This window comes from Anopheles stephensi, chromosome 2 (assembly GCF_013141755.1).
Source record: "Anopheles stephensi strain Indian chromosome 2, UCI_ANSTEP_V1.0, whole genome shotgun sequence".
In the NCBI taxonomy this organism is placed as follows: Eukaryota; Metazoa; Arthropoda; class Insecta; order Diptera; family Culicidae; genus Anopheles; species Anopheles stephensi.
In genome coordinates this window covers 48,881,732-48,905,900 of record NC_050202.1, presented here as the reverse complement: position 1 = coordinate 48,905,900, position 24,169 = coordinate 48,881,732, and the positions used below count along the sequence as shown (strand labels likewise).

At 45.7% G+C, this 24,169-nt stretch overlaps 3 protein-coding genes across 9 annotated transcripts in view; 1 reads left to right on the top strand and 2 right to left on the bottom strand.

Moving 5' to 3' along the window:
- Positions 1 to 26: 26 nt before the first annotated feature.
- On the top strand, positions 27 to 18,397 carry LOC118508355 (kinesin-like protein KIF3A). Its single transcript, XM_036048059.1, has 5 exons — positions 27 to 185; positions 283 to 498; positions 15,063 to 16,222; positions 16,294 to 16,711; positions 16,784 to 18,397. The coding sequence occupies exons 1-5, from the start codon at positions 180 to 182 to the stop codon at positions 17,039 to 17,041; spliced, it is 2,058 nt and encodes a 685-aa protein (XP_035903952.1). The 5' UTR covers positions 27 to 179; the 3' UTR covers positions 17,042 to 18,397.
- Positions 3,068 to 13,585, bottom strand: LOC118508368. Of its 5 annotated transcripts, none has more exons than XM_036048091.1 (6): positions 13,375 to 13,578; positions 6,175 to 6,222; positions 5,452 to 5,582; positions 4,439 to 4,599; positions 4,238 to 4,366; positions 3,068 to 4,163 (listed from the first exon to the last, which is right to left on the bottom strand). In XM_036048091.1, exons 2-6 carry the CDS (start codon positions 6,182 to 6,184, stop codon positions 4,055 to 4,057), a joined length of 540 nt encoding a protein of 179 aa, XP_035903984.1. In that variant the 5' UTR covers positions 6,185 to 6,222; positions 13,375 to 13,578; the 3' UTR covers positions 3,068 to 4,054. The 5 variants fall into 5 exon arrangements, with proteins under 5 accessions (XP_035903984.1, XP_035903986.1, XP_035903985.1 ...); XM_036048093.1 differs by having other exon boundaries at positions 13,471 to 13,569; XM_036048092.1 differs by lacking the exon at positions 13,375 to 13,578 and adding an exon at positions 6,365 to 6,651.
- A 1,417-nt stretch (positions 18,398 to 19,814) lies between the features above and the next one.
- LOC118508360 (ecdysone 20-monooxygenase) overlaps positions 19,815 to 24,169 on the bottom strand; it is a 38,794-nt gene continuing 34,439 nt past the window's right edge. For 2 of the 3 annotated variants that reach the window (XM_036048080.1, XM_036048079.1), the window contains exons 2-8: positions 21,925 to 22,465; positions 21,669 to 21,859; positions 21,396 to 21,594; positions 21,166 to 21,328; positions 20,867 to 21,103; positions 20,569 to 20,796; positions 19,825 to 20,509 (exon numbers count right to left, since the gene is read on the bottom strand). In XM_036048080.1, the coding sequence (XP_035903973.1) occupies positions 20,402 to 20,509; positions 20,569 to 20,796; positions 20,867 to 21,103; positions 21,166 to 21,328; positions 21,396 to 21,594; positions 21,669 to 21,859; positions 21,925 to 22,439 (1,641 nt within the window). In that variant the 5' untranslated portion in view covers positions 22,440 to 22,465 and the 3' untranslated portion in view covers positions 19,825 to 20,401. Of the gene's footprint in view, positions 20,510 to 20,568; positions 20,797 to 20,866; positions 21,104 to 21,165; positions 21,329 to 21,395; positions 21,595 to 21,668; positions 21,860 to 21,924; positions 22,466 to 24,169 lie in introns of all 3 variants that reach the window. The other variant, XM_036048078.1, reaches the window with a different exon arrangement.

The following is a 24,169-nucleotide window of genomic DNA, read 5'->3' as shown; positions in this document are numbered from 1 at the left end:
ACAATCCCGCAGCCAATGTTTTGTTGTCAAAATAGAAAAATCGAATTTTCAAGACCGCTGCTGCAAAAGTGTTACCGATGAGCAATTTATTCAGTTTCCTGGTGTGAAAACGTTCATTGGTGCCAGCTTTTTTTTCAGGGAAGGATCTTCACAATCAGCCAACGAAGGATTGTAGCAAGATGCCGGTTTGTAGCTAATTTCGTACCATGACATCATCATCATCATCCTACCGTCGAGTAAATATGCGCTCATCGTCACCTTTCTCTGTGCTCTGTCCCGTAGGAGGAAGCGATCAAAAATGAAGGTGAAATTGAAAACGTTCGTGTCGTGGTACGGGTACGGCCGATGGACAAAAATGAGCTCGATTGCGGCTCGCAGAACGTGATCAAGGTGGACAAATCGAACCGTAGCATCACGGTCGTAAAGCCCGGCGCAAACTCCAGCGAGCCTCCGAAGGTGTACTACTTTGACAACGTTTTCGGCGAAGATTCGACACAGGTGCGTTATTCAATGTTGCTTTCAATAATTTCAAGCTCCCCACCACGCGGCGTATCGCAAGAAGCGATGGGCAACAATTATGATGGGTTGCCCTGGTGGCTCCGAAGCGAATCCGTCTGCCGCTTTTGCACCGTACCATACCTTTCTCTTTCTCTTTCGTGGGTGTGCGTGTAATGACCATTTCGGACCGCGCAGGTTACATTACAGCAACACGTTTGTAGTTTTGCTAATTGTTTTCGGTATGTCTTACCAGCGGCTAGTGTTGCAATGGGTCGATTTTTGCTCTATTCGTGCTCCAGATGGCATCTTCGAATGCGAAAAGGAGTGCTAACAGAAGGTCTATTTCAAGGCCAGCAGCACACCGTTACGGTTTGAATCTCTGCCCATCTGTTACTGTTTGTACAAAAATGGTAAATTATTGAGCCGTAAACGACCTTCACGATAAGGCAAACAACAAGCACTGTTGATAAAACACTCAATTGGGAAGTGTTTTTTAAAGTTTGTTTGATTACTTGGATGCTTTAAGGCTAAGCGTGAATTGAGGTATGGACACGGGCATTAATATTATGGCGAGGGAAATATTATAAAAAAAAATATCGTCTGCCTTGCGGCGTTCGTATAACACCCCATCTTAAGTTTAAATCTCGATTACACTATGCTTCTTGTTACTATTTTGTTTTCTAGACCTAATTTTATAGAAGAAAGACTTTCGATAAAGAAGATGATGTTCAAATGGTATCTTTGTTTCTCGGGCGACCCGGTGGTAGAGGTAACAAGGGGCCGATCTTCATTATGCAGGACCGGGGTTATAATCCAATTCGGGGACCGTTCCTCCGTAATGAGGACTGACTATCCAACTACGTGGTAGCATTAAATCTAGTAAACCAGAAATTGCAGTCATGACTTGAGAGGTCGTAAGGCCATGAGGAGAGAGAGAGAGATTCTGATAAGCTGAAAGCGCTAGTAGATGAAAGCAGCCGCAAAAACACATTTATCTTTGTGTTGAAAACAACTCTGGTAGTGTGGCTGACTACCTTTCTACGTGTAAAATCAAGTCACAGAAAGCTAGAAATGGGAGGCCGAAGCCCCCCGAGGTTGAAGTGCTAAGGAAGAAGAAGAAGAAGAAAAAGAACTTAACTCGTGAAAATATTTAGTTGCATTGTTTATTAAATTGGGAGAATGGTTGGTCGAGACAATAGCGATGCCGGGGTCTTCACAAGGCAAAACAGGGAATCGAATCCCATATGGTCTGTTCGCCTGTAGACTGGTTATCCAAATACGTGGTATCAATTAGTTTAGCAAGCAGTTTAAGGCCGGTATGACCTAGCAGGACCTTAAGCCAAGAGGAAATCTAAGTTTTAGAAGGGTAGCCCTTGGCAAGAACACCAGCTATTTAGTGGCTTCAAAGACAGCACCCGTTTAGGGCCTGGAAGTTTATTAGTATGGGCACAAAAAGACCGATGTCAAACCCCATCAGGACCATCCCTCGTACACAAGACTGACCAACCGCTATACGGGGGTAATTTAATCCAAGGAAGCCAATATTTCATGGCAGACTTTTCGAGGTTCTATCATGCAATCAATGATTTCTGGATTTTTTTTACTGAATATTGTGATAAAAGAACTTTTTGTCGATTTCAAAAAAAGGTAAGACTGGGAAGGAACTTCTGGAAGCAATTTTAAAGACCCTCTGAGACGAGGACTTAAATTTCCCCAATTTCCATCGACAGTCCTACGGCATGTTTTGGAATGCAGGGATGGCTATGAAAGATCAACAAGTTAGCTGTATTGTTTACTTTTTTGGACGTATCCTCAAACATAGTGGGATGTCATGCAGCTCATTATTTTAGTCAATAATAACATTAAGATCAAAACTTTTTCGGAAATTTTGTAAAATGTGTTCAATTACTTCATCGGGTTAGTGGGAACTCCTCATCGAAAAATTAAATAAACATTTAATTTTTAACTTAAAAATTATAGGAACACAAGAAGGTCCCATGGGAATGGGCAGTGTGCCCAATCAAGAAGATAATCGGTCCAGTTGGATTTTAATTATATACGCTCAAGCAGTCCAACCCTCTCATTTGTTTAAGTTTCTTCTTTTGGTTTTCCTAAACATAATTTGGATAGTCAGTCTAGCGACATTTAATCCTCTTCGGTTATGTGGAAGTCCTTTGTCGCTGGACTGTGTATAACTAGACTTCCTGGAGACTGCCCCATAGTTAATGGGGTCACGAGAAGTTCCGAGAAGGGATCAATTGCAACAGAGATCCTGTGGAAATAAAAGTTGCCAAGTTTTTCCATAACTATGGAGCTGAATCTTATCAGCAGTTGACAGAGTTAATCAAATTTTGCAGGATCATAACAACGCAGTTCATATTGCATTATCTAATGTTATGCGTGAAGATGCCAGTTATGATCTGACCGGATAAGCATGATATCGATGACTCCATCCCTTAATGGATTTAATCTTTGCTAAGAACGCCAGGTCAGATTTTACTTTATTTTCTAGAGTTTATTATGACGATTAACGTTCAGTTTCGGATGTCATCAGTGCAAGCTAAGTAAATACTAGGACACAAATACGTATTTATTAGAAATGATTTAATTGGATGATTCGAACAAGAATAATATTTTAAACGCACAATACATTGGGCATCGCTCCATCGGTAATCGTAATATATAATTTGAAAAACGTAATTTGTACAAGAGGACACTCACTTCCATCTTATTCCATCGCTAACGTAGTAATTTAAAGTATGGCTTTTGAAGAGAAAAACACTCGCTCTGTCCATCCTGCACATCGTTCCTTCCTTTCAATTACTTGAGGGGTGGTTCGGGACTGTGCACAGGACCGCTTAATGCTGCTTAGGGGGTAACAAATATTAACGAATCTTACACTTGCTATAATGGTGGTTGTAGCCGTGTTAAACATAAATAAAGATTCACGAAAACGTAAACAGTGTATTGCACGGTGGTTGGCCGCGTCAGGATAACTTACGCCCTAATATTTGGTAGATTAGTTCTTACCACACACACACACGCACGCTTTCAATGCCATGCGATTTGCAGTATCGATGGATTCGAGAGTTGGGAAAAATTTCGTGTGAGATTGCGAATTGGTTTTTTTTTGCCTTTTTTATAATGTAAAATACCATAGTGAGAAGTGAAAGTGATTGAATTTGAATTTGAATTTAAATTTTCAAAAAACGTGTGATTGATTCTAAAATGATTAAACTTTGTTTGTTGGTAAGGCATTGTTTTTCTTTGTGGACGGAAACAGTTTCTAGCTGCCGATGGACGGTCACTCGTCACTGGGTCAAGCTCGACGGTGTTTTGTGCATGCTCGGTCGTTTGTTGTTCTCCAGCACCTAATCACAGCTGGAAAATGTGGCTCGTTACGATAGTTTGGCTTGCGTAGCTCGTTTCTCGATATGTACATGGTTGTTTCGAAAAAGAAAATAACATTGTAACATTTGTGTTTTGTAAGCTTAACATCTAGATGGATGGAAGAATTGTACGATAAGAAGAAAAAAACAAACTGCCTTATGTCGCTTTACTTAATTTCGCCCTTCATGCCAAGGCGCACGGTGACAATAAGATCGATCAGGTAGAACATTGCACCAACCACCGAAACCGAACCGGCACCGCACAGGAAATCCATTCTAGAGTGGGGAGGACAAACGGGTAAATTGAAATAGGGAATGTGGGGAACGTTAAGCCATAGACAACCAAATACCTTTGCGTGTTCGGTGGCCAATAGTTGCGGTTTTTCGTTTCGGACCAATCGCTCAAAATGCAGGCAGCGGTCGCCAGGTAGAGGATGAAACCGGTCAAGTTCAGCAGCGAGCTCAGCTTCCACGGAAAGCTGCAACAGTGATAGTAATGGATCAATAGATGGCTTTCAGCCCGGCATCACACGGGTGGTTCGGCATCATACTTGTCTCGAATAACCTTTCCGAACAGATAGACCACGGAGAATACCAGAAACATGGCGAAGGTGGCGTAAGCGAGCGCAACGGTGCGCGATGAGATGAACACGCGAAGGCGCGAATTGTGGGCCGGATCATCGATCAGTCCGATGCAAACGATTGCGACAGCCTGCAATTAGAGAGCGAATGAGGATAGATGCGGTGGCCAGCTTTACGGTGAATACATGGTTGCCTTAAGTAACAAGCTGCGGGGAAGAATAACGTCACTAGAACCACACCAATTAACGTCGCCGCACTGCATCTGGCAGTCGATGGAATGCGGGACAGCAGCGGATGCGGGTGCGTTGCTGTTGTGGGTACTTCCGCCAGCTCTACGGTGGAGTAGGGGGCGTAGAAGCATATGCGAAACTATTTGTCGTCGTTGACTCATACCGGCCGGCGGGGCTACACGAGTGATGACAATCGACGGGCAAACGAGTCGGCAGTTGCAACTGACTCCTAGCTCGAAGCCAAAGAGCACGGGGGAGAACCGCGTGAGAAAAAAGGCAGTTGGTGGAATAGAAGTCTTGCTTTTTTTTGCCATCTCAGTCACGTCGATTGTGTTTCACTCTTGCAAGACAATCGATATCTTTCATCTGCACATTTGAGCTGGAAGGGGGGGCGTCGATGGTGAGGTAGCGATGCTGAGGAGCGCGGGAGTTTGTGTGTGATTTAATTGCTGTTATTACGTTGTACCGATTGTTGGCGTAGTTGCATAACGTACTACCAGGCACAACTTGGAAGGTTCTCGCTTCCGTTTAAATACAACAAACCATATTTAATGTTTTGTTTTTCGCATCTCCCGTTTAGCTGTTCTAGATCACACACCGACCAGTTCTGGATCTTGGTAGCGTCATGTCAATTGATGACTGTCGCCTGTATGACATTACCATACGCTGACCCCATTGACCAGCTGCATTTAAAGCACCTTCTTTTTAATAGCCTCAATTTAAACAACACGATGTTGCTGAGGAGGACTTACCAGCTCGAGAAGTTTGAAAACCGGAGGCAAGAACTTCCCAGCTCCACTGCTGTTGAAGTACTCCTTGCGCATGCCACGATCAGCCTGATCCGTACCGTGTTCCGCGCTAGCCATCGTTAGACGAGAGATTTCTGTGGCGGGAAGAGTAACGATAAACCCTAAATTAGTTTCACATTAAACTTGACACACCGTTCGGCTTATGGGTGTTGAACTCGTGAGTCAATCATTAACGCAGAAGAAAACACTGGTGCGAACTGTGCGATCCTAGTCTGGAAGCGATTAAGTTGTTAATATACACGTGTTCAGGAACATTGTATTATTGTTTGTAAAACTTCACGTCTTGGTATTTCTTCTTGTTGTAGTGATCAATCGCCAACAGCGCGTGACTGTGTTAAGACATTGTTGAGCAGAAACACTGGCCTGGGTGAAACGTTTTGCTGTTGCGTAGGCGATTAATGGTAATTGAATAATTGCCCGTCGTCGTAAGCAGGAAGAGCGTGGAATGCTGCTGTATAACGCGCACTGCTCAAACCTCAAACCTTGGTGACACTTTCGACTTGATATAGGCCGACGACAAGGGCTCATACGTGATGAAATCATTGCAAGAGGTTGTTAGGGTGAATTAAGTTGGATTAATTATGTTTTAGGTTCCGTGAATCGAAAACTTGCGTTTTAGGTGGGCGTTTGCTGGTGAATTATGCTCGAACCGGTCTTATACTCTACCTATGTTCATCTTCACAATGTGTCTCTTTTATTGTCTGCGATGCGCCACTGCAAGCACACAACACAAGTGTTAGATTTCAATGTAGATAACTCCACGAGCAAGCCAGATTAAAGTTAGTGTTAATATCCCCACAAGTTTAATGCTTCAAAGCTTGAAACCCCCTTTCCGGTACGCTTAGCTGAAGCCTACCCTGTTTTGGCGATTTTTGTGGAACAGTTTCCGTTGCACTCTCCGCTTCCACCTTTTTGCTTTCTTCCTTCTTTTGATCGCGTGAAAACTTTGAATTGCCCATGGTACAACAACGGTGACACGACACGACTCGCTAGACAACTTGAATATGGTAGACCACCCAAACTAGGCAACCGAACGGTTCTCGGTTGAAAAATCGCTAATAACCACCGCCTTCAACGATCACCAGCAAGTGACTGACTTCCGACGGAGATTCGATCACTGGGCGTAGTATGAGCGGTGCATTTGGAATCTATTGACGAGAAATATATGCAGCGAAGGTGACGAACGTGTTATACAACGCGCGACTACCGTCAACATGTGCGCTTGTAGTCGTGGATGATGCATTCGTATTCTTGAAGTAGTAGACTCCGAATGCTTGGTCATATGGCTGGTAGTGATTTAAAATCTATTGATGCATGAAGACGCGTTAGTTGAAGTGTTCTTTGCTAGCTATCTTATATTGCAAGCTCCTCATCTGTATTATTAGTTCTTCGCATGGGTTAGACCACGTCGGAGCTCTATAATTTGAATGTTTCAGATGGTCCCCTGGTCCCCCGGCTTTGAATCACGAAGACTTTCTCTTCATCATCGACAGCGATCGCTGCGCTCGGTATTGGTTAATGTGTATGCTGCATGGTTTCCGGCCACCGCAGAGTGGTAATTTCTACATCTTATGACACGGGCAAACATTATGCTTTACCCGCTTTGAAAGAGAGGAAAAGGGCTTGTCGAATGCTCCGTCGCAATAGCTGTCCGTGTCCGATTTTGTGCGACTTGGACGTCAAACACTGCAACACTGGTTCCGAGCAGCTGCTGTGTAGCAGCTATGCATAGGTTTGCTTTGATTTCCGGATGGCGAGCTACGATCTCGGTAGCAGTATCGGGAGACGTGTGATTTTAAAAAGCAAAACATGGAAGAGCGTCCCATGCCCATATACTGAAGAGATCTGATGAAACTGGTTTAGTGACTTCGCCTTTTTAGCGTTGCATCGCGATGTTATTCCGCTGCATCACAACATTACATCGTCCCAGCGGGAGGAGAATGTATGACGACGCACAGTCCGTCGCAAGTGTTAGCCCGCAGAGCCTTATTGTTATTGTCACGCCCGCAGTGCGGAAGTTGAAGCTGCAGATATGTGGACACGATGGCAAAAAGAGACTGTACAATTTTCTTTCCGCTTTTGTCGCGCGAAATTACCCCAACCCGTGAGATGATGGTCGTTCCGCTTTTTATTGATTGATCCCTTGATCGAGGCTATATTGCTGCGAGTCTCAGAAACCCAGGAAAACCCATAGAGAGAAAGTTGGACCTGAGCAAGGAAAAAAAGGGCAACGTCTAATAAAAATAACCACATTGCGCACATTACGGTAGTAATGATCATCAACCACCCCAATGATCAACCCCAACGATCGCCGATGGAACTTTCATCATCGTTCGCGTTCAGATGCAAATGTTGCTCCGGTAGGGTTTTTTCTAAGGTAGGGAGTGATTTAAGAAAAATATTTATACCAACCGCGCGGAGTCTATTTCTCTAGACACACACGCAATCGGTTCACAGATCATCATCTTATGCAACTGCTGCTGCTGCTGCTGACACGCAAGTTTTTGTTGGCGATCAAACAATTTCTCGAAGATATATCAATGTTTAGGCCCTGTGCATGTTTACGCATATTTCTGTGGTACAAAAAATAAAAGGGTCCAGTAGAAAAAGGGAAGGGTTCGTTCCAGAAGTGAAAGCTCTCACAGGGGCGTACCAGGTCCGATGTGTTTGAAGTTGATAGATACGACAACGCAGCTCCGACACCCGCGATGTGCTGGCTGTGAGCAACTCATCGTGACAGCACAATCGAATGGATGTAACCGTTATGGGAAGTTTTGCCCTCCGAAGTTGAAGAAGAAAAAAAGACTATTCGAGGAACAATATGTGGCACAATCTATGCGCAATTGTTTATTTGTTCTATGTTGGTGGAGGGTTACGGCAGGAAGATATCTACCTACAGGCTGGTCCTATACGATTGAATAACAAAAACTATAAAGTCTTGTCTTCTTCCAGCAAAAACATTCCCCTGGAGGTGTGATGTGTTGGGTTTGTTTGTTTACAGAGACTTTGAGTCTTTTGACTGCTGTTCGTCCACTAGCTCCTGGATTGAGCATTCACTATGGTTTGATTAAATTATTTATCTAATCCAACCCCGGTGGTGCTTTGAAATTAATTTCATGTTGTTCTTGCTTTTTTTTGTAGTGTTGTTGCTCCACATAGAACAGAACTCTCCCCTGTTTCGTGCAATCACTCAATCGGGTGAAGCGGGTACTGAGTCATATTACCCGACTGGCTTGTGTGGTGTTGCGTGTTGACACGCTCGAAACCGCAGCTTCGAACGCGAAACGGCGAACCAAAACAAAATACGTATCAAAATAAATACTGCGTTGCTGCCCAACCTCCCGGGTATGATGCCATCCCGAAAACCACAAACACTACCATCGTAGCCTAGCTGTTGGTGGTGGTGACTCCAACTCCACCAAACAAGGTCCGGAGCTCACTAACACGCAATTTTGGTTCTCCGAGTGGTGGAGGCCAAATAAAGCTCGGAAGGAACTCCCGAGCATAATGGAATGAAAGTCACAACACCATGCAGCATAATTTTGCGCCAGTTCAGAAAGCAAACCCGCCAAACCAGCTTTATTTCGGGGGTTAGACTTCAAGAGCACAAGAGAGCATGCCAGAGAGAGGGAGAGCTCTGTTTTGGACTTGGTTTCCCCCTTCTCAAAAGAAAGGCAAAAAAAGGGTCACGGATTTAAAGAGCCACGTTTTTTCTTTTTAAATCGTGCAACACTGTTCCCTACCCGGAGGGAGAGAGATTGGTCATTCTTTTTATGCTGCTGGAAGACTACGTTAAGACCGCGTAAAGACTGCGGATGTAAAGCTCCGGTGAAACATTGCTCTTTTCGCGGTCTCTCTTATTCAGACACACAAGCACAACCCATGTGGACTCGCGCGAGCATTAAAGGTGGGAAAACTTTCCCGCGCAATTCATTATGCGCCCGTGTACGTGTTCGATGGTCGGGTGGACAACAATGGGACAACAATCTGGACTTGTGTTCCGTTATTTAATATGTTGCAGCAGCTACAGTAGATGTGATTTCTGTCAGAGAGATCAGGAAGTCGCCTAACACTAATTTCGTCTACGAAAAGTCTACCAAATACTAGTAACCAGAAGAACAAGTTTGGAAGAATTTGGCTGTAGAATCTGATAGTGTTCCGAACTTTTCGTTTGGATGGACAGAGTGCGACCTGCATGATGGAACTCGCAGAACCATGTTGGGCGATTTGATAATTGATCCTGGTCTGACTGTATTAAGCATACCAAATCCAACCGGTTTCTGGACATTCGAGAACATTGTGATTCGTTTGAACACATTATCGTCTTCTGCTTTGGGATTGAAATTTGAAGTTCCGAATCATATTTTGGCTGATCGTGATATCACTAGTTTGAAGCGGTTATTACTGAAAATGTTTTAGGTTAAAAAAGCTACCCTTATTCCCATATATTCCTGAGGATTTCAAAATCCCGACATCCACAAGCAAATATTACTGACAGCAAGGTTGACTGGAGCAGTATAACACCAATCCCCGGACGGTAGATCCCCGGACTTGTAGCCACAACAACACTTTCACTTGCAGGAAGGTTATCCGCTTCGATAGAAGCAGAGGGAGTTACTGCCACTTTTTCCTGACTCTCCGCATCTGAAGACTAGGATAGGACTACGACAAGGGTGAACACCACAGGATTGATGCCGTGATTGATACCGATTTACACCGACTCTTGAGTGTGTGTTTTGAAAGATCGTGTACAGAGTATCCGGAGGAAGCTGATTTCTAATACCACATCCGCAGTACTAGACTCCATCAGATAGACTCCTCTCAGTACTCTTCAGCCCTATACTTAATCTTAACTTGGCTTTAGGATGAACCTGACCCATGCGTAAGATTAATCATTGATTGCATTGATTCAGCAGCAGCAGCAGCAGCAAACAGTCATCACTTGACAGGCCACCGTCGTTTGTCACCGTGAACCGGTTTTGGTGTACCTGTTGCGCTTTCAAAAACACTCACTTCTCGGCATTAGATTCCATGGGCTTCCCTTCACAGAGTCATGTAATCGACATACCACCATGCACAAGTTGCACCAATCGAACGTTCACCTGTGCTGCTGTCGAGACGTCAGTCTGCACAGGTGTTTTCTTGGCGACCGTGCACCCTCTAGAACGTACGGTTGAGTTGAGGTATGTTCTTCCGTTTGCGTGTCACTGAAGCGGCAATACAATTGGGTCACGGTGCGCCCAGACCCGAGGAACCGAACGACGTCATACGGTCCCGTGGTCTGGAGCTGTTAGGAGTCAAAGGTAATTGTCGTGTGCTCGCGGTACGCGTTTGAAATTTCCTTCGTGCAAGACGCCTTTAAAATGTAACATACAGGCGTGCAGGAAACGGAAAATTGCTCTGCTAGAAGTTGAAAGGGTAGGGCCTTAATGTAATCTGAAAGCGGGGGAACAATGTTCAAGTACAAGGCAGGTCGTGGACACGTATTGCGTATTTAATGTTCTTCTTATGAGGAGAGACTTTCCAAAACTTGTTTTTATACAACTTTTTTCAAAAACTTCGTCTTCTTTGGCCTAACGTCCTCTTGGGTCATGCCTGCCATTTCTGGCTTACTAGACTTAATAATACCACGTAGTTGGATAGCCAGTCCTCACTACGGGGGAACGGTCCGGATGGGATTTGAACCCCGGTCCTGCCATATGAAGACCGGCCGCCCAGTTTTCAACCTAAGCCCCCAAAAAAATTGTCCTCAAGAATATCTCAACTTGGTAAGAGTCTGCTACCAAGTCGCTTTGCTTCAGGAAAAAGGTGTGGTCGTCAAAACTGTACCTCACGCAGACGATAAACAAATATGTGTTTTTTCGCCATTAGAGTGTGTAAGTAACTCACAGCCTAAAAGCCCCATAAAAACAAGCAGTCGGCAGTGTCCAACACTATTATTCCAGGTTCTCGTACCATTGAATGTAAACAAAAACAAATGTTCGAACGGTAATGGAAGGGACGGCACAGAAATGCTTCACCGTACAAAAGTGTAGTTTAGACAAGCTCGGCCTAAGTAATCGAAAACATAACTCTTGTATCAAACGTTTAGAACTCCAAAAGAAGGTTACTTTTTAAAATAAAAACACACCTTTCACGAAGTTTTAGCACATCGATGGCTCAGTTATCAACCGGAAGGAGTACGGTTTATTTTGCTTTATTTTACCGTGCATGATAACAGCATGTCAATTACGGAGCCCTTGCAGTTTGTACAACCTGCAATTGCTGCAACTCGTTCGCTGGTGTGTTTACTTTCGTGCCTCCCAGTTTGATATTGATTTTCTTTCCCGACGTTATGCAGAGAAAAGTGTTCGCCTGGTGGCATTAGGCCGTTTAGCGTCTCTTTAAAATGTCTCCGAGCACGTGTAGTCGGTCGCATTTGGAGTGCATTCGGGGTGCAGCTTTGTGGTGTAAAGTGTCAAATGTATGTGAAACAGCTTCATTAATAGGTGTGCTTTCACTTTTAACAACTAGCTAAGAAAAATCTGGATTTTATGTTTATTTCACACTACTAATGGGCCTTTTTCATGTGACTTTTAGCTTATTCAAAAATGGTCTGATGCGTCTGTGGCACCTAAAATACAATTTTTTTAGTAAAATTTGACTTCAAAACCTTTTTTTCTTTTAGATTTTGTGATTTTGGATGTGATCCATCCACGTGTGAGAATAAAGATTGCGATATTGGCCACAAAATTAGCAGAACCGGTTAGAAAACTGCCTGTGGGATACCGGGTCAGTGCCGCCTGGTTCTGATATATTCAAAATAAATTGGACTATTCATGTTTCACCAAGAAAGGTTCCTTTAGTCTTCAACGTACACCTAGGTGTATGATGAGAAGACGGAGCACACGTCCCATCAAACTGGTATGTCAACATTCCTGGTGCCATTTAAAGCTTTTTGGCGGGATTTTCAAGCGATCTCAATCATAGTTCTCCTGGTCTCCTAGTTGTTGCGCCTTAAAGCTGGATTTTTGAGCTGTGTCCAAGGTGTGTCGTTAATGTCCCTTGTGTGACATGTAGAAATTAATATTTTGCTTATCGCTGTCGCCTAATGCACGTCTCAAAAATTGTACTACAAGAACAAAAAACCGAAACCGCATGCCAATGATGTGACACGCCGCCACCACCGTAAATGCGTTATCGAACACACCCAGTTCTTCTGCTGAAATGCATAACGACACAGCTCGCTTTTTTTCTCTCTCCGCAAATCAACAACATTGTTTCATTTTGCCTATTTCTATTTGTGGGCTTTCGTGAATGTTCTCCATTTTGCCTCCGATATCACGTCAAACGCAATACGCACGCACTGTCACGCACACGCTATCTCTGGCTCGACGACATGAAATACCAGCGGAACCTTCCAAATCCGTGCCGAGAGTTTCGATCAAGCAGCTCGATGCAGCAGGGTACGGAGATGGGAATGTGTTTATACCGTTAATGTTCGACTTCGAAGAATGTTGTCTTTACCGACTGAATGTCACTTTGAAGTCTGATATAATTCCCTTACAGAAAACTGTTAATCACGGAACAAACACACACTCTCTAGGCTGGTTCTGCAGCCTAGCTTGGCCCCCCGTAACGAGTGGCGCGCGAGAAATTATGTTTCGGTGGCATGTCAGCTAAAGGGCCGCACCCAATTCATTTTGTAGCACACGGTTTAACGCACGATGCAACCCGTCGACCCGATGAAGCTATTACTCTATTCCGATTCTCTGTAGCCGATGTAGACGGACGGTAGGAACAATGGAGTAAGACTCTATCGGAACGATCTCAATCACACGACATGATGGAATTTTGACAAAATAACGATACATTCAAATTTCTAACCTGTTTTTGGGGTGTTATTTAAGCAATCACGTTCAAATTTAAAATTAATTCGTCAGCACGTGGACGCACGGTTGTAACGAATCTTCTATCACTCACTCGACGATAAATGCAGCTTGTTTCGAAGCACCCACAGTATAACGGCAGCAGCGAGAGAACCAGCAAAACGTCCGGTTTGAGGGAAAGCGCGCTCAAAACTAAAATCACCTCACCACAAGCACCGAGGGGACCACCGCTACGGCAAACATCTTCCACAGTTGCTCTTTATGCTCGATGGTGGATGTGTTTGTGTTGGGGGTTTAATGTTGAACACTGCACGCATTAAGCTCCGGAGCCAGCACAACTTATGCTGGGAAACACTTGCCAATGGTGCGGTGTATGTGTGTGTTAGTGTATGGGACGCATAGTACAACGAGGCCCACTTGCTGGCGTGTTTAAACTGCGCTTAAGTTTGTTCGAAAGCTCTGCGGTGAACGCGCGGCTATGAGTAAACCCTTGAAGCACAAGTGAGTTGAGTGGGAAGATGTAACGATTTTTTTTTCAAATCTATAATTTGCTTCTTAGGACATCGATAATTGTATTAATCTAGACTTCTAAATAATTTTAATGCTGGGAAAATAATAAAAATAAACCCTTAAAGTACCCAGTCAACAAAGGTTAATTATGCAGATGGACCTCAGACACTCAGCCGATCTTCGATCGCTATTGTCTCTTTGTGTTGGCACACTCGCTCACGTGTGTGCCCGTCAGCCTAGTTGTGCTAATTTGAATGTTGATGGCATTCACCAGACGTGTCGCCCCTTTTGGAAGGGATGGAATGCAACAAAAGGGTCATTACTGGTGGGCACCAACCATCCGGCTGGGCACAGCAAATGACGTTACGAGTCATTACTGGAATCCAATCCGCAATTTGTCTTTTCGTGACACATTTTAGAACGAAAGTGTCTAGCTATATCTGATGCGATCAACACGTTGTTCTGTGGAAGAAATGGCGCATAATGCAACATATTTTCCCTCACATCACTGTTCAAGGGAAATGATTCAGTTGGAATGCATGTGCTGGTCAACCACCGACGACATACTGACATACTGCCATACCGATACGCTCTATTACTTCATATGGTTTGTGACCACCGTGACCATCGATCACACCAGATCACTGCGTCTAGGGCGGAAGAACACACTCCGTTAACCCTAGCAAACTTCTCCAGAACAACCTCCTCACGCGGCGATGAGCTCAGATGAAAACTGTTTACACAATTCTTTCGCCACGTCGGAAAAGGAGTAGGAGTGGGAGCCGACGGTAATTGATTAAATTAGCGCACTTCATTGAAAAGAATCAGTAAGCTCGCGAAGCCAACTGCTGGGGTGAGGGTGGTGCAAGAATGCTTGTGGGTCATCCGGAGACATCGGGAACGTTTGCGTTGGCAGTTACGATCATCATCGGTCGGACCTTGTTAGAACGGTGGCGTTTTTTTCTCGGAGAGAAATTAATTGATTTAATTTGTAGCTTGCTTTATGAGTTCGCATGAGCTCCGGACAGTGATGGAACAACTATTTCGAAGAGATGCGTGATGAAATTGTGTCCGTTTTGTTGGTACACGTGCAACCCAGAATGTAGGACAGTGAGCTGTTCCTTTAGACTTCATTTTTGTCATATTCTAAAAATTGCTTCGCATCTCTTCTTTCAGATCGATCTCTACGTGGATACCGCCCGGCCGATTGTAGATAAGGTGCTGGAAGGATACAATGGCACCATACTGGCGTACGGTCAAACCGGTACCGGCAAAACGTACACCATGTCCGGTAATCCCGAATCACCCCAAACGAAGGGCATCATTCCGAACACGTTCGCGCACATCTTCGGACACATTGCGCGCGGCAAAGAAAATCAAAAGTTTCTTGTCCGTGTTAGCTACATGGAGATCTACAACGAGGAGGTGCGCGATCTGCTCGGCAAAGAGCTGAACAAAAGTCTGGAGGTGAAGGAGCGTGCCGATATCGGTGTGTTCGTGAAGGATCTAAGCGGGTACGTCGTGCACAATGCGGACGATCTGGACAACATCATGAAGCTGGGCAACAAGAACCGGGTGGTCGGTGCGACAAAAATGAACTCCGAATCGTCACGCTCGCACGCCATCTTTTCGATAACGATCGAATCGAGCGAAACGGATGAGGCGGGCCGCCAGTACGTGCGCATGGGCAAACTGCAGCTGGTCGATCTGGCCGGTTCGGAACGGCAGAGCAAGACGCAATCGTCCGGCCTGCGGCTAAAGGAAGCGACCAAGATTAACCTCTCGCTGTCCGTGCTCGGTAACGTGATCAGTGCGCTGGTGGACGGTAAAAGCACTCACATTCCGTACCGCAACTCGAAGCTAACGCGCCTGTTGCAGGATTCGCTCGGTGGCAATAGTAAGACGGTGATGTGTGCCAGCATTAGCCCGGCCGATTCGAACTACGTGGAAACGATCTCGACGCTGCGGTACGCGTGCCGTGCGAAGAGCATCCAGAATTTGGCCCACATTAACGAGGAACCGAAGGATGCGTTGCTGCGCCACTTCCAGGAAGAGATTGAGGAACTGAAGCGACAGCTGGAGGAAGGCATCTTTCAGCAGGGAATCGAAAGTGGGGAAGAGGAGGAAGAGGACGAGGGCGAAGGGGAGGAGGAGAATGAGGAGGATGCGGTAGAGGAAGAGTGCGATCCGGACGAGGATCGGGAGCGCGAACGGTTGGAGCGGAAGGAGAAGCGGCGCAAGGAGAAGGCACGCGAGCGGAAGGAGAAGAGTGACGCCGAAAAGGAGCTGCTGGAGAAGAAGGCGATGGAAAATCAGCAGGAGCTGAAGAAGGCAAAGTGAGTTGAAGTAAAGCACATTATCCTTGGTGCGCAGATGTGATTATGTACCTCTTATCCTTTACCTGTAGATCGGAGCAAGATCAGCTGCGTGCGAAACTGTCCTCGCTGGAGAACAAAATTCTTGTCGGTGGTGAAAATTTGCTGGAAAAAGCGAAGGAACAGGAGCTGCTGCTGGAAAACTCCATCACCGAGCTGGAACAGCGCACCAAAACGGAGCGTGAGTTGAAGGAAAATTTGCAAAAGATCGAAGCAGAACGTATCGACATCGAGGAACGGTACAGCTCGCTGCAGGAAGAGTGCGTGGGCAAAACGAAGAAGCTGCAGCGCGTGATGTCGATGCTGATGAGCATCAAATCGGAGCTGGCCGATCAGCAGCAGGAGCAGCAGCGCGAGAAGGAAGGCATTTACGAGAATATTCGTAGTTTGTCGCGTGAGCTGGCGCTCTGCGAGCTGGTAATTAACTCGTACATTCCAAAAGAGTATCAGGTAAGTTGGCCAAAAGTGTGCAGAAGACCTCTCTTGTTCTTAACATCCAGCTTGTATGTACTTTACACCTAGAACATGATCGAAAAGTTTACCCACTGGAACGAGGATATTGGTGAGTGGCAGCTAAAGTGTGTTGCGTACACGGGAAACAACATGCGCAAAAACATCCCGGAACCAAAGGTCAATACCAAAGAGACGGATCTGGTCGATCTGTCGCATGTGTATCTTAGCTACAATACGGATTCGGTCGCTGAGCCGATACGCGCCAAAACGGCAAGACCGCGCACATCCGGCATTGCCCGACCGACGACTGCTAGGAAGTACTATTAAGCAAGATGGCCGTCCAACGAAGATGGTATTATGGAAATGAGGCTTTTTTTTTGGGTGCTTTTAGTCGTGTCCCGAGCATAATAATTCGTCTCTCAACATCACGGAGGAAAAGATTTCATCAAAGCCGGGCCAATTGTTTGGTGATTCTATGCCGGTTGCCAATATGGCAGACATCATCCATCTACAGGTGTGAGGATGATAGTAAGCGCACAACCTGCTCGCTTTACACAGAGACGTGCAATACGATACTAGTCGAACAAATTGGCAGATGTCGTTGAGTTGATTGTTAGTTTTTTTTTTAAATCAAAAGTATTTTATATAATTCTGGTACCACCCACCTAACCTAACCAAACTCACAGCAAAGCGATCAACCGGTTAACGTGCAGATTATTATGCTCTGTATCTCCTTTGGAGCGTATTTTCTGTTGTCAAGTGTGTTATTTGTTTTATTACGTACTGGCTTAATGCTTTCTACGTAGCTTTATGTTGTTTTTTTTTAGTAGTATAAAGGGTCTTATTTATTTAGCGAAATGCGCGACATACATTTATACCAGTCATCTTACCCATTTTGCCATTATAAAAAGATTTCACACCACCAGATACCAGATATTAGAATGTAAAGTAGGACGGTGTACGGGAGTCACCTAGACGAGTTGTATAATTTTGATCCTCAGCTGCTGGACGTACACTGCTCGGCTTGGCAAAATAGTCAAAGATTTAAATGACCCGTGAGGAAACGAACCCCCAAAAAGAAAACTAAAGCGTAGAAAGATTTTGCTGTGGTTGTGACAATATTCCAGTAATGTTTAGACAAAGCAAACAAAAGAAACAGAAAGAACACACACACACAGGATTTATTTATGTGTACAGATTTGTGTTTTCGTCCTTTTTATGTATATCAGTAGTGTGCGCACGTTTGATTGCAGTTCAGTCTTAATAGCACTCGTTTCTTCTCGAAACCATCGCGTTTCTCTTTACATTACACTTACTTACTTGAGTGCTAACATTTTCGGTGATAGGTTTGGTGGTTTCTGTTTAGGGTAGTAGAGAAGACAGGCAGCAGAATAGATCGAAAAGTACCATCCAACCAAAAGTCCAACCCAACCCCGTAACAATGATGTGTGAAGTATCGAAAGGTATTTTCTAGACTAGTCAATTTTGCGTACATTCGTAGGCAAACCCACACACACATATATGGCACTCGTAATCATAAATGATGCTCTTTCATATCCGCTTCAGCAACCTAAGGCAAACACGCAATACTCAACATACGCAAAACCACATACAAACGACACGATTGCATATTTGTAATGAAATTTATTGAAATACACCTGTAAACGATAGATTGTCAAGGTATATTGGTCGTGAAAAAAACAAAATCCGAGGCGAATATCAACATGACATTTTTATGTTAGTTTACTTATCCTTCTCCATTTTTGAGGTACTTTGTCCACGCAAACCACTTATTGCGACGGACGAAGCTGGAATTGACTGTGCAGAACATTTGTAGTCCAAGTAATAACATACTCCTCGTGGACTTTTTTCTCAGAAAGTTTTTTTTGGTCATGTTTGTGAGTATCCCATTCCAACATGTAATGAAAATGTCGTATCCGTGGCGTTCAATTCCAACAGTCCTCTGAAGACAATTTGTTTGCTTTTACTCTTCATAGATTTTATCTATCTTGGAGGAGATGGCGGAGCAGCAACTCCACTCTTACCATTTCTTCATTGATTTTAAAGCCGCCTATGACATCATAGCCAGGGTAAAACTGTACGACGCAATGAGCTCTTTTGGAATCCTGGCCAAGCTTACCAGGCTTGTAAGAATGACAATGGCCAACATCACATGCCAGGTGAAGATGGGAATAGAAAACTCTCAGGGCTTTTTGCTACCACCAAGGGCCTGCGCCAGGGAGATGGGCCTGCCTCTCTCCATTACAAACTGGCGCTAGAGAGAGCCATCCGCGACTCGGAGGTGGAATCTTCGGGGACCATCTTCCATAAGTCAATCCAGATCCTGGCATACGATGATGACAGAGACATCATCGGTTTGAGGCTCTCCTATGTAGCAGAAGCTTATCAAAGGATCGAGCGAGCGGCACTAAACCTCGGATTGGAGATAAACGAAACGAATACCAAAATGATGGTGGTCAAACACCGATTTACGCAGGGGTGATGTACAGATAGGTGACCACACCTTCGAAGTCGTCCAAAACTTCACCTATCTGGGGTCAAAAGTCAGCACCGACGAACAAAATTGATGTTGAGTTACGCGCACGAGTGCTGGCTGCCAACCGGTCATACTACAGCCTGAGGAAACTTCTCCACTCTAAATACGTGTCGCAACGGACGAAGCTGGGACTGTACAGAACATTTATAGTCCCAGTACTCACATACGCCTCTGAGACATGGACTCTGTCCAAAACTGACGAAGCCCTCTTAGCCGCGTTCGAGAGGAAGATGCTCAGAAGGATTTTTGGCCGTATGTGTGGAAGGACAGTGGAGGAGCCGCTACAATGACGAGCTCTACGAGCTGTACGATTGTCTCACCATCGTGCAGCGAATTAGACTCGCCAGGCTCCGGTGGGCTGGTCACGTCATGAGAATGACACCGGACGACCCAGCCCGTAAAGTCCTTTTAGGCCGTCCACGTCCACAGAGGAGGCGTGGTAGGCCCTAATTGAGATGGAGTGATGGCGTTGATGCGTCCGCCTGAACAGCCGGGATAACGGATTGGCAGTCATCAAGTTTTAAACAATTGATTCAACCCTACTTAGACAGTGTGCAGTATGATATCAGTTTTATGTATCGTTTAAATAACTGGTAAATTTGTACATCTGGAGCTTGTTGTATATACGTAATAAATAATGCATCTACGGTCGCACACAAAAAATCGCGAACCATTCTGTACCCACCTGCCGGTACACTAGCAAACTACGCAAAGTAAGCTGCTGCTGCTGCTGCTGTTCGCCAGGCGAACTAGAGCGCCTTACTGTGCGAATGATGGAGCTTTGTTGTGCTGCTCCTACTAAGCGATAAACAATATAGTATAGCCTACAGTCTCTATATAGTTAGTCTTTCACAGTGTGTGTGTATGCATGCATGTTCACCTGTTGCTGCTACTCTACTAATCTAGGAATGCGGAATTCATATGATATCAGTTCTATTCAAGGTAGTTCATATCGCACTGCGATCTAATCAATATGATTCTTATCGAACGAATCGCCAACAAAGCGTCAAAGCAGTGTTGGCCTTCTCTATGCGCAATTGCGCCCTTAAACATCATCGTCTGACTCTTCGTAATGTACCGAGGTAGTAGCGAATGTAATATGAGTGTTCCTAGTGGAGATACGATATTGCTCACGTCCGATCCCGGAACCTAATCTCTATCGGTGTGCGTGGCGCCAACAGGAACTGGAACTGCGTATCGAGCGGACTGCGATACTCAATCTCAAAGTTTTGGAATATCTAAAAGAAATGCAATCCATTTAAATAACGGGAAGTTCCGTCTCGGCGCCCTATCTCACCTTTGCCACCAGCATCGTTAGCTCGATGTCGATAACCTTCTGGCCGGGACACATACGTCGACCGATGCCAAACGGAAGAACAAGTGAAGCGCCCGGCTCTTGTCGCTTGTACACCACATTATGATTTTCGTCCCGCTGCTCGAGCCACCGTTCCGGCAGGAAGCGATCTGCCTGCTGGAAGTTGTCCTCACTGTGACAGGCAACACGCGTATGGCACAGTACGAGAGTCTGGTTTGGTGACAGAGAGGAGTACAATTAATTTTGGTTGATTGTTTTACCTTACATTACTGATACTCACTCCCGCCTGTAGATGGTAACCGGACAGCTGGAAGTCTTCCTCGAGAATTCGCGCCAAGCAGGGCGTCGTTGGGGACAGACGGTACGACTCCTGGATGCATGCCTTTGTGAAGCGAGCGTTCACAAGATCATCGTTCGTGATGTTCTGCACACAGTGACTAAATTCTTGCGCAATCTCACGCTGATGCTCAACCGATTGGCTGAGATTGTGAAGCAGGAACGAGAGTGTGTTGGAAAGCTGTCAGAAATTGGAGCGTTCATTAGCGTGAAGTTCTATCAAACACAACCTAAAACGCTTACCGTTTCTATGGCACTGGTAATGAGGTCTATAATACCGGATATCTTCTCCTTCGTGTCCAGTCCTTCCGTTTGAAGAATGCTGATAAAGATGTGCTTCACGTCGTTGTCTGGACAGTTGAGCTGTTCCTCCTCGAGCGCCTCATATACAATCTCTGCGATCGTACTACAAAAGAGATAATCGAATATTAAACAAACCGTCGTTCGAAGTTATCGATTGACCTCGTACTTACTCGTATATGATCTCCTCACAGCGGACAAAGTTACTGTACAGTGTGGTCGGCACGTACTTCCACAGCTTAAAGCCGAAGTAACATTTGCCGATGTACACAAACGATTCCTTGACGGCTTCGGCAAGTCGCATAAACTTTTCATTCTGTCGGTTCGTGGTCAAGTACCCCATTCGCCGTCCCAACACCAGGCAGCAGATAACTGAGGAGAGCAAAAGGAGCGTTACCGTTGATGAGCAGACCGCACGGACGACCGTTCAACACGCCGCAACTCACTCTCTAGCCCCACCGAGTTGGCAATGTCCTGAAAGTTCCGGATCGTTCCGTCTTCTGCCCGCTGGTGGCGCACCAGCTCCACAAAATCGTCACAAATCTCATTGACCGACGGTATGAAGGATTGCAGGATACGGCGGGAGGTAATGCCGGTGGTCAGCTTAACGCGCAGCTCGTGCCACTTTTCACCCTGACTGCAAGAAACTTAGGATGAATATTTCGCAAGCAGTTTCTGGGCGGCACAGCCGGCCACACTTACGCATTGATCAGATTGGTCACACCGAACCGATCCGGCCGGCTGCTTCGGTACACCTCGACAATTTCCGTCGGCGGCCGGAACGGATAGCGGCTCGGGTACTTTAGCACCTTCTCCATGTCGGCACGATCGAACAGATTCACGATCGGGACCGTGTCGACGTCGAGCATGATCGGCCCGTACCGGCGGTGCATCTGCATGAACGTTTCGTGCACCTTGGCGTACCGTTGGCGGCCGAGAAAGTAGCGCCATTTCGTACCGACCAAGGGCATCCGGAGCGGTCCCGGGATGTCCCAGATCGATTTCACCTTCGGCAGACACTCGTCCGCGTCGGGCTGGGTGGTGGGACAAGCGGTGGTCGCCGGCGGGCCGGGAGGCAGACCACCGTCGCCATTGTGTTGGAGCAGATGGAGCAGGAAGCTGCGGATCGATTCGATGATTTTCTTCGGCTTCGGGTTGTAGGAAAGGAACATAAACAGCGTGACGAACGTGTAGAACAGCACTATCGTGACCGACATGGTGCGATCGTACGAGTTGAAGACGTCTGCAAAGAAAAGAAAAGGGAAAATCGTTCGGAATCAGAGCGCGGAAAGGCAAGTTCTGAGTGACGTAACAATGTCCCTGGAGGGGCGGTTCTGGAGGTTGAGAGAGCATGGGCATGTTTGGTGGGCATGTGAATTTCAAGGTTAAGGCCACATTCGAAGGGAGATTCATTTTCTGGAATGGAACCAACTAGTAGTAGTACGTCCTAGCGTCGTCACCTGATAGTCCAAAAATAATTGAAATGACGCAGTAGCTAAACCTTCAACGATACGCGGTAGGGAGAACCCTCTGATAAGCTCGGAATCGGAAGAGGTTGCACTTTCCATTGCGTCCCCAATCAAAATGAAAGTAGCCTCAAGAAAAAAAAAAACAAAACCGATCCAAATCCGTCTACGAACCAGTGACAATAAACCCATAAACTGCAACTTCCCAAGTCACCGCAGACTAATCGATGCGATAGCGCTATCGCGTGAACGTGTTATATCCGTGCATATGCTGTCCTTTAGGCGTCCTTCACCGAAAAAAACAATCGTTATCGGTTTGGTGATTTTTTGGTGACGACCACCCGGAACAAGCGGTACGATAATTCGCAAACGTTCGCTCTAAAGCGTCCCACATTCACCTTGCTCTTATCAGCGATAAAAGTTGGAGGTCTTTTCGATAGCGAATCTATATATATAGTTGGCTTCCCTAGGGGAGGAGACTCTTCGACTTCATTGTTTTGATGATGTAGAAAAGAAAACAATCGAATTGATCTAATGATCGGAGCGGGTCCGGTGGTCGAGACGATCGCGGCATCAGTCTTCACACGGCAGGAGTGGGGGGTTCAAATCCCATCTAGAGACCGTCTCCCAAGAAAAAGGAAAATCAAGTCACAGGGATCCAGAAATGACAGGCCGAGGCCTTTAGATGTACTAGTAGTGCCAGGGAAGAAGATCTAATGATCGCGTCTTCGGTCTGCTTCTAGTCCTATGCCGGTGAGATGTTACCGGCAAACGCATTCTCAACTCACCTTACTTTATGCTCATTATCTCACTGTCTTTCACTTTCGATGGCTAAATGGAGCTTAAACTAGACAAAAAAAAGATCACGACACCTGCCTGCACACGTAATAGACCGTACAAGTGTGTGTTTGTGCGGCTGTGATGATCTGTCAACAAATTGTCAATCAAATGCGGCTTAGTAAAGCGTCTCAAGACACCGGCCGGCTGGCATCATTCCGCGCTCACTATTAACGCCGCCGCTCGCACACCGAGAAAGAGCAGATAGCGCGGACAAGAAGCCGGCTGAAAAGAAAGGCGAGCTCCGACAGATCCGACAACAACAACAACAACAACAAACCACCCCTGGTTTCCCCGGTTCAATATCACGATCACGGTCACGGCCACGGTCACCAACGCGATGGTTGCGCCCCTCACTCGTTCTCGCTCACTCATTAAACTCCCAAGTGAGAAGCTGGATCGGTTTCTCGTGCCGTTGGTATTGTGCGAGACCGGCCGTGAGTGTTATGAAACGGCGAGCTGTGTGTGCGTGCCTGTGTAGTAGTTTTGTTTGATGCCCGTGCGAGCCGCATCGCGGTAGTGAGAAGACCAGTTACCGAATAAAAACCGGGTGGTCCACCGCAAGTAGTAGTGATAAAAAAAAGAACTGATGCTGGAGATCTAGCTGACGTAAATTGGGACCCCAACGACACAAATGGAGGAAA

What these genes read in the sequence shown, in the direction of transcription:
- LOC118508355 (XM_036048059.1), top strand. An exon ending in TCGGCGAAGATTCGACACAG is followed by an intron (nt 499 to 15,062) that starts GTGCGTTATTCA and finishes CTCTTCTTTCAG; the next exon opens with ATCGATCTCTACGTGGATAC. An exon ending in CAGGAGCTGAAGAAGGCAAA is followed by an intron (nt 16,223 to 16,293) that starts GTGAGTTGAAGT and finishes CTTTACCTGTAG; the next exon opens with ATCGGAGCAAGATCAGCTGC.
- LOC118508368 (XM_036048090.1), bottom strand. Translation starts at nt 6,467, where the DNA reads ATGGGCAATTCAAAGTTTTCACGCGATCAAAAGAAGGAAGAAAGCAAA. An exon ending in ACAAAAATCGCCAAAACAGG is followed by an intron (nt 5,583 to 6,364) that starts GTAGGCTTCAGC and finishes TTCCCGCCACAG; the next exon opens with AAATCTCTCGTCTAACGATG. An exon ending in TTTTCAAACTTCTCGAGCTG is followed by an intron (nt 4,600 to 5,451) that starts GTAAGTCCTCCT and finishes CTCTAATTGCAG; the next exon opens with GCTGTCGCAATCGTTTGCAT.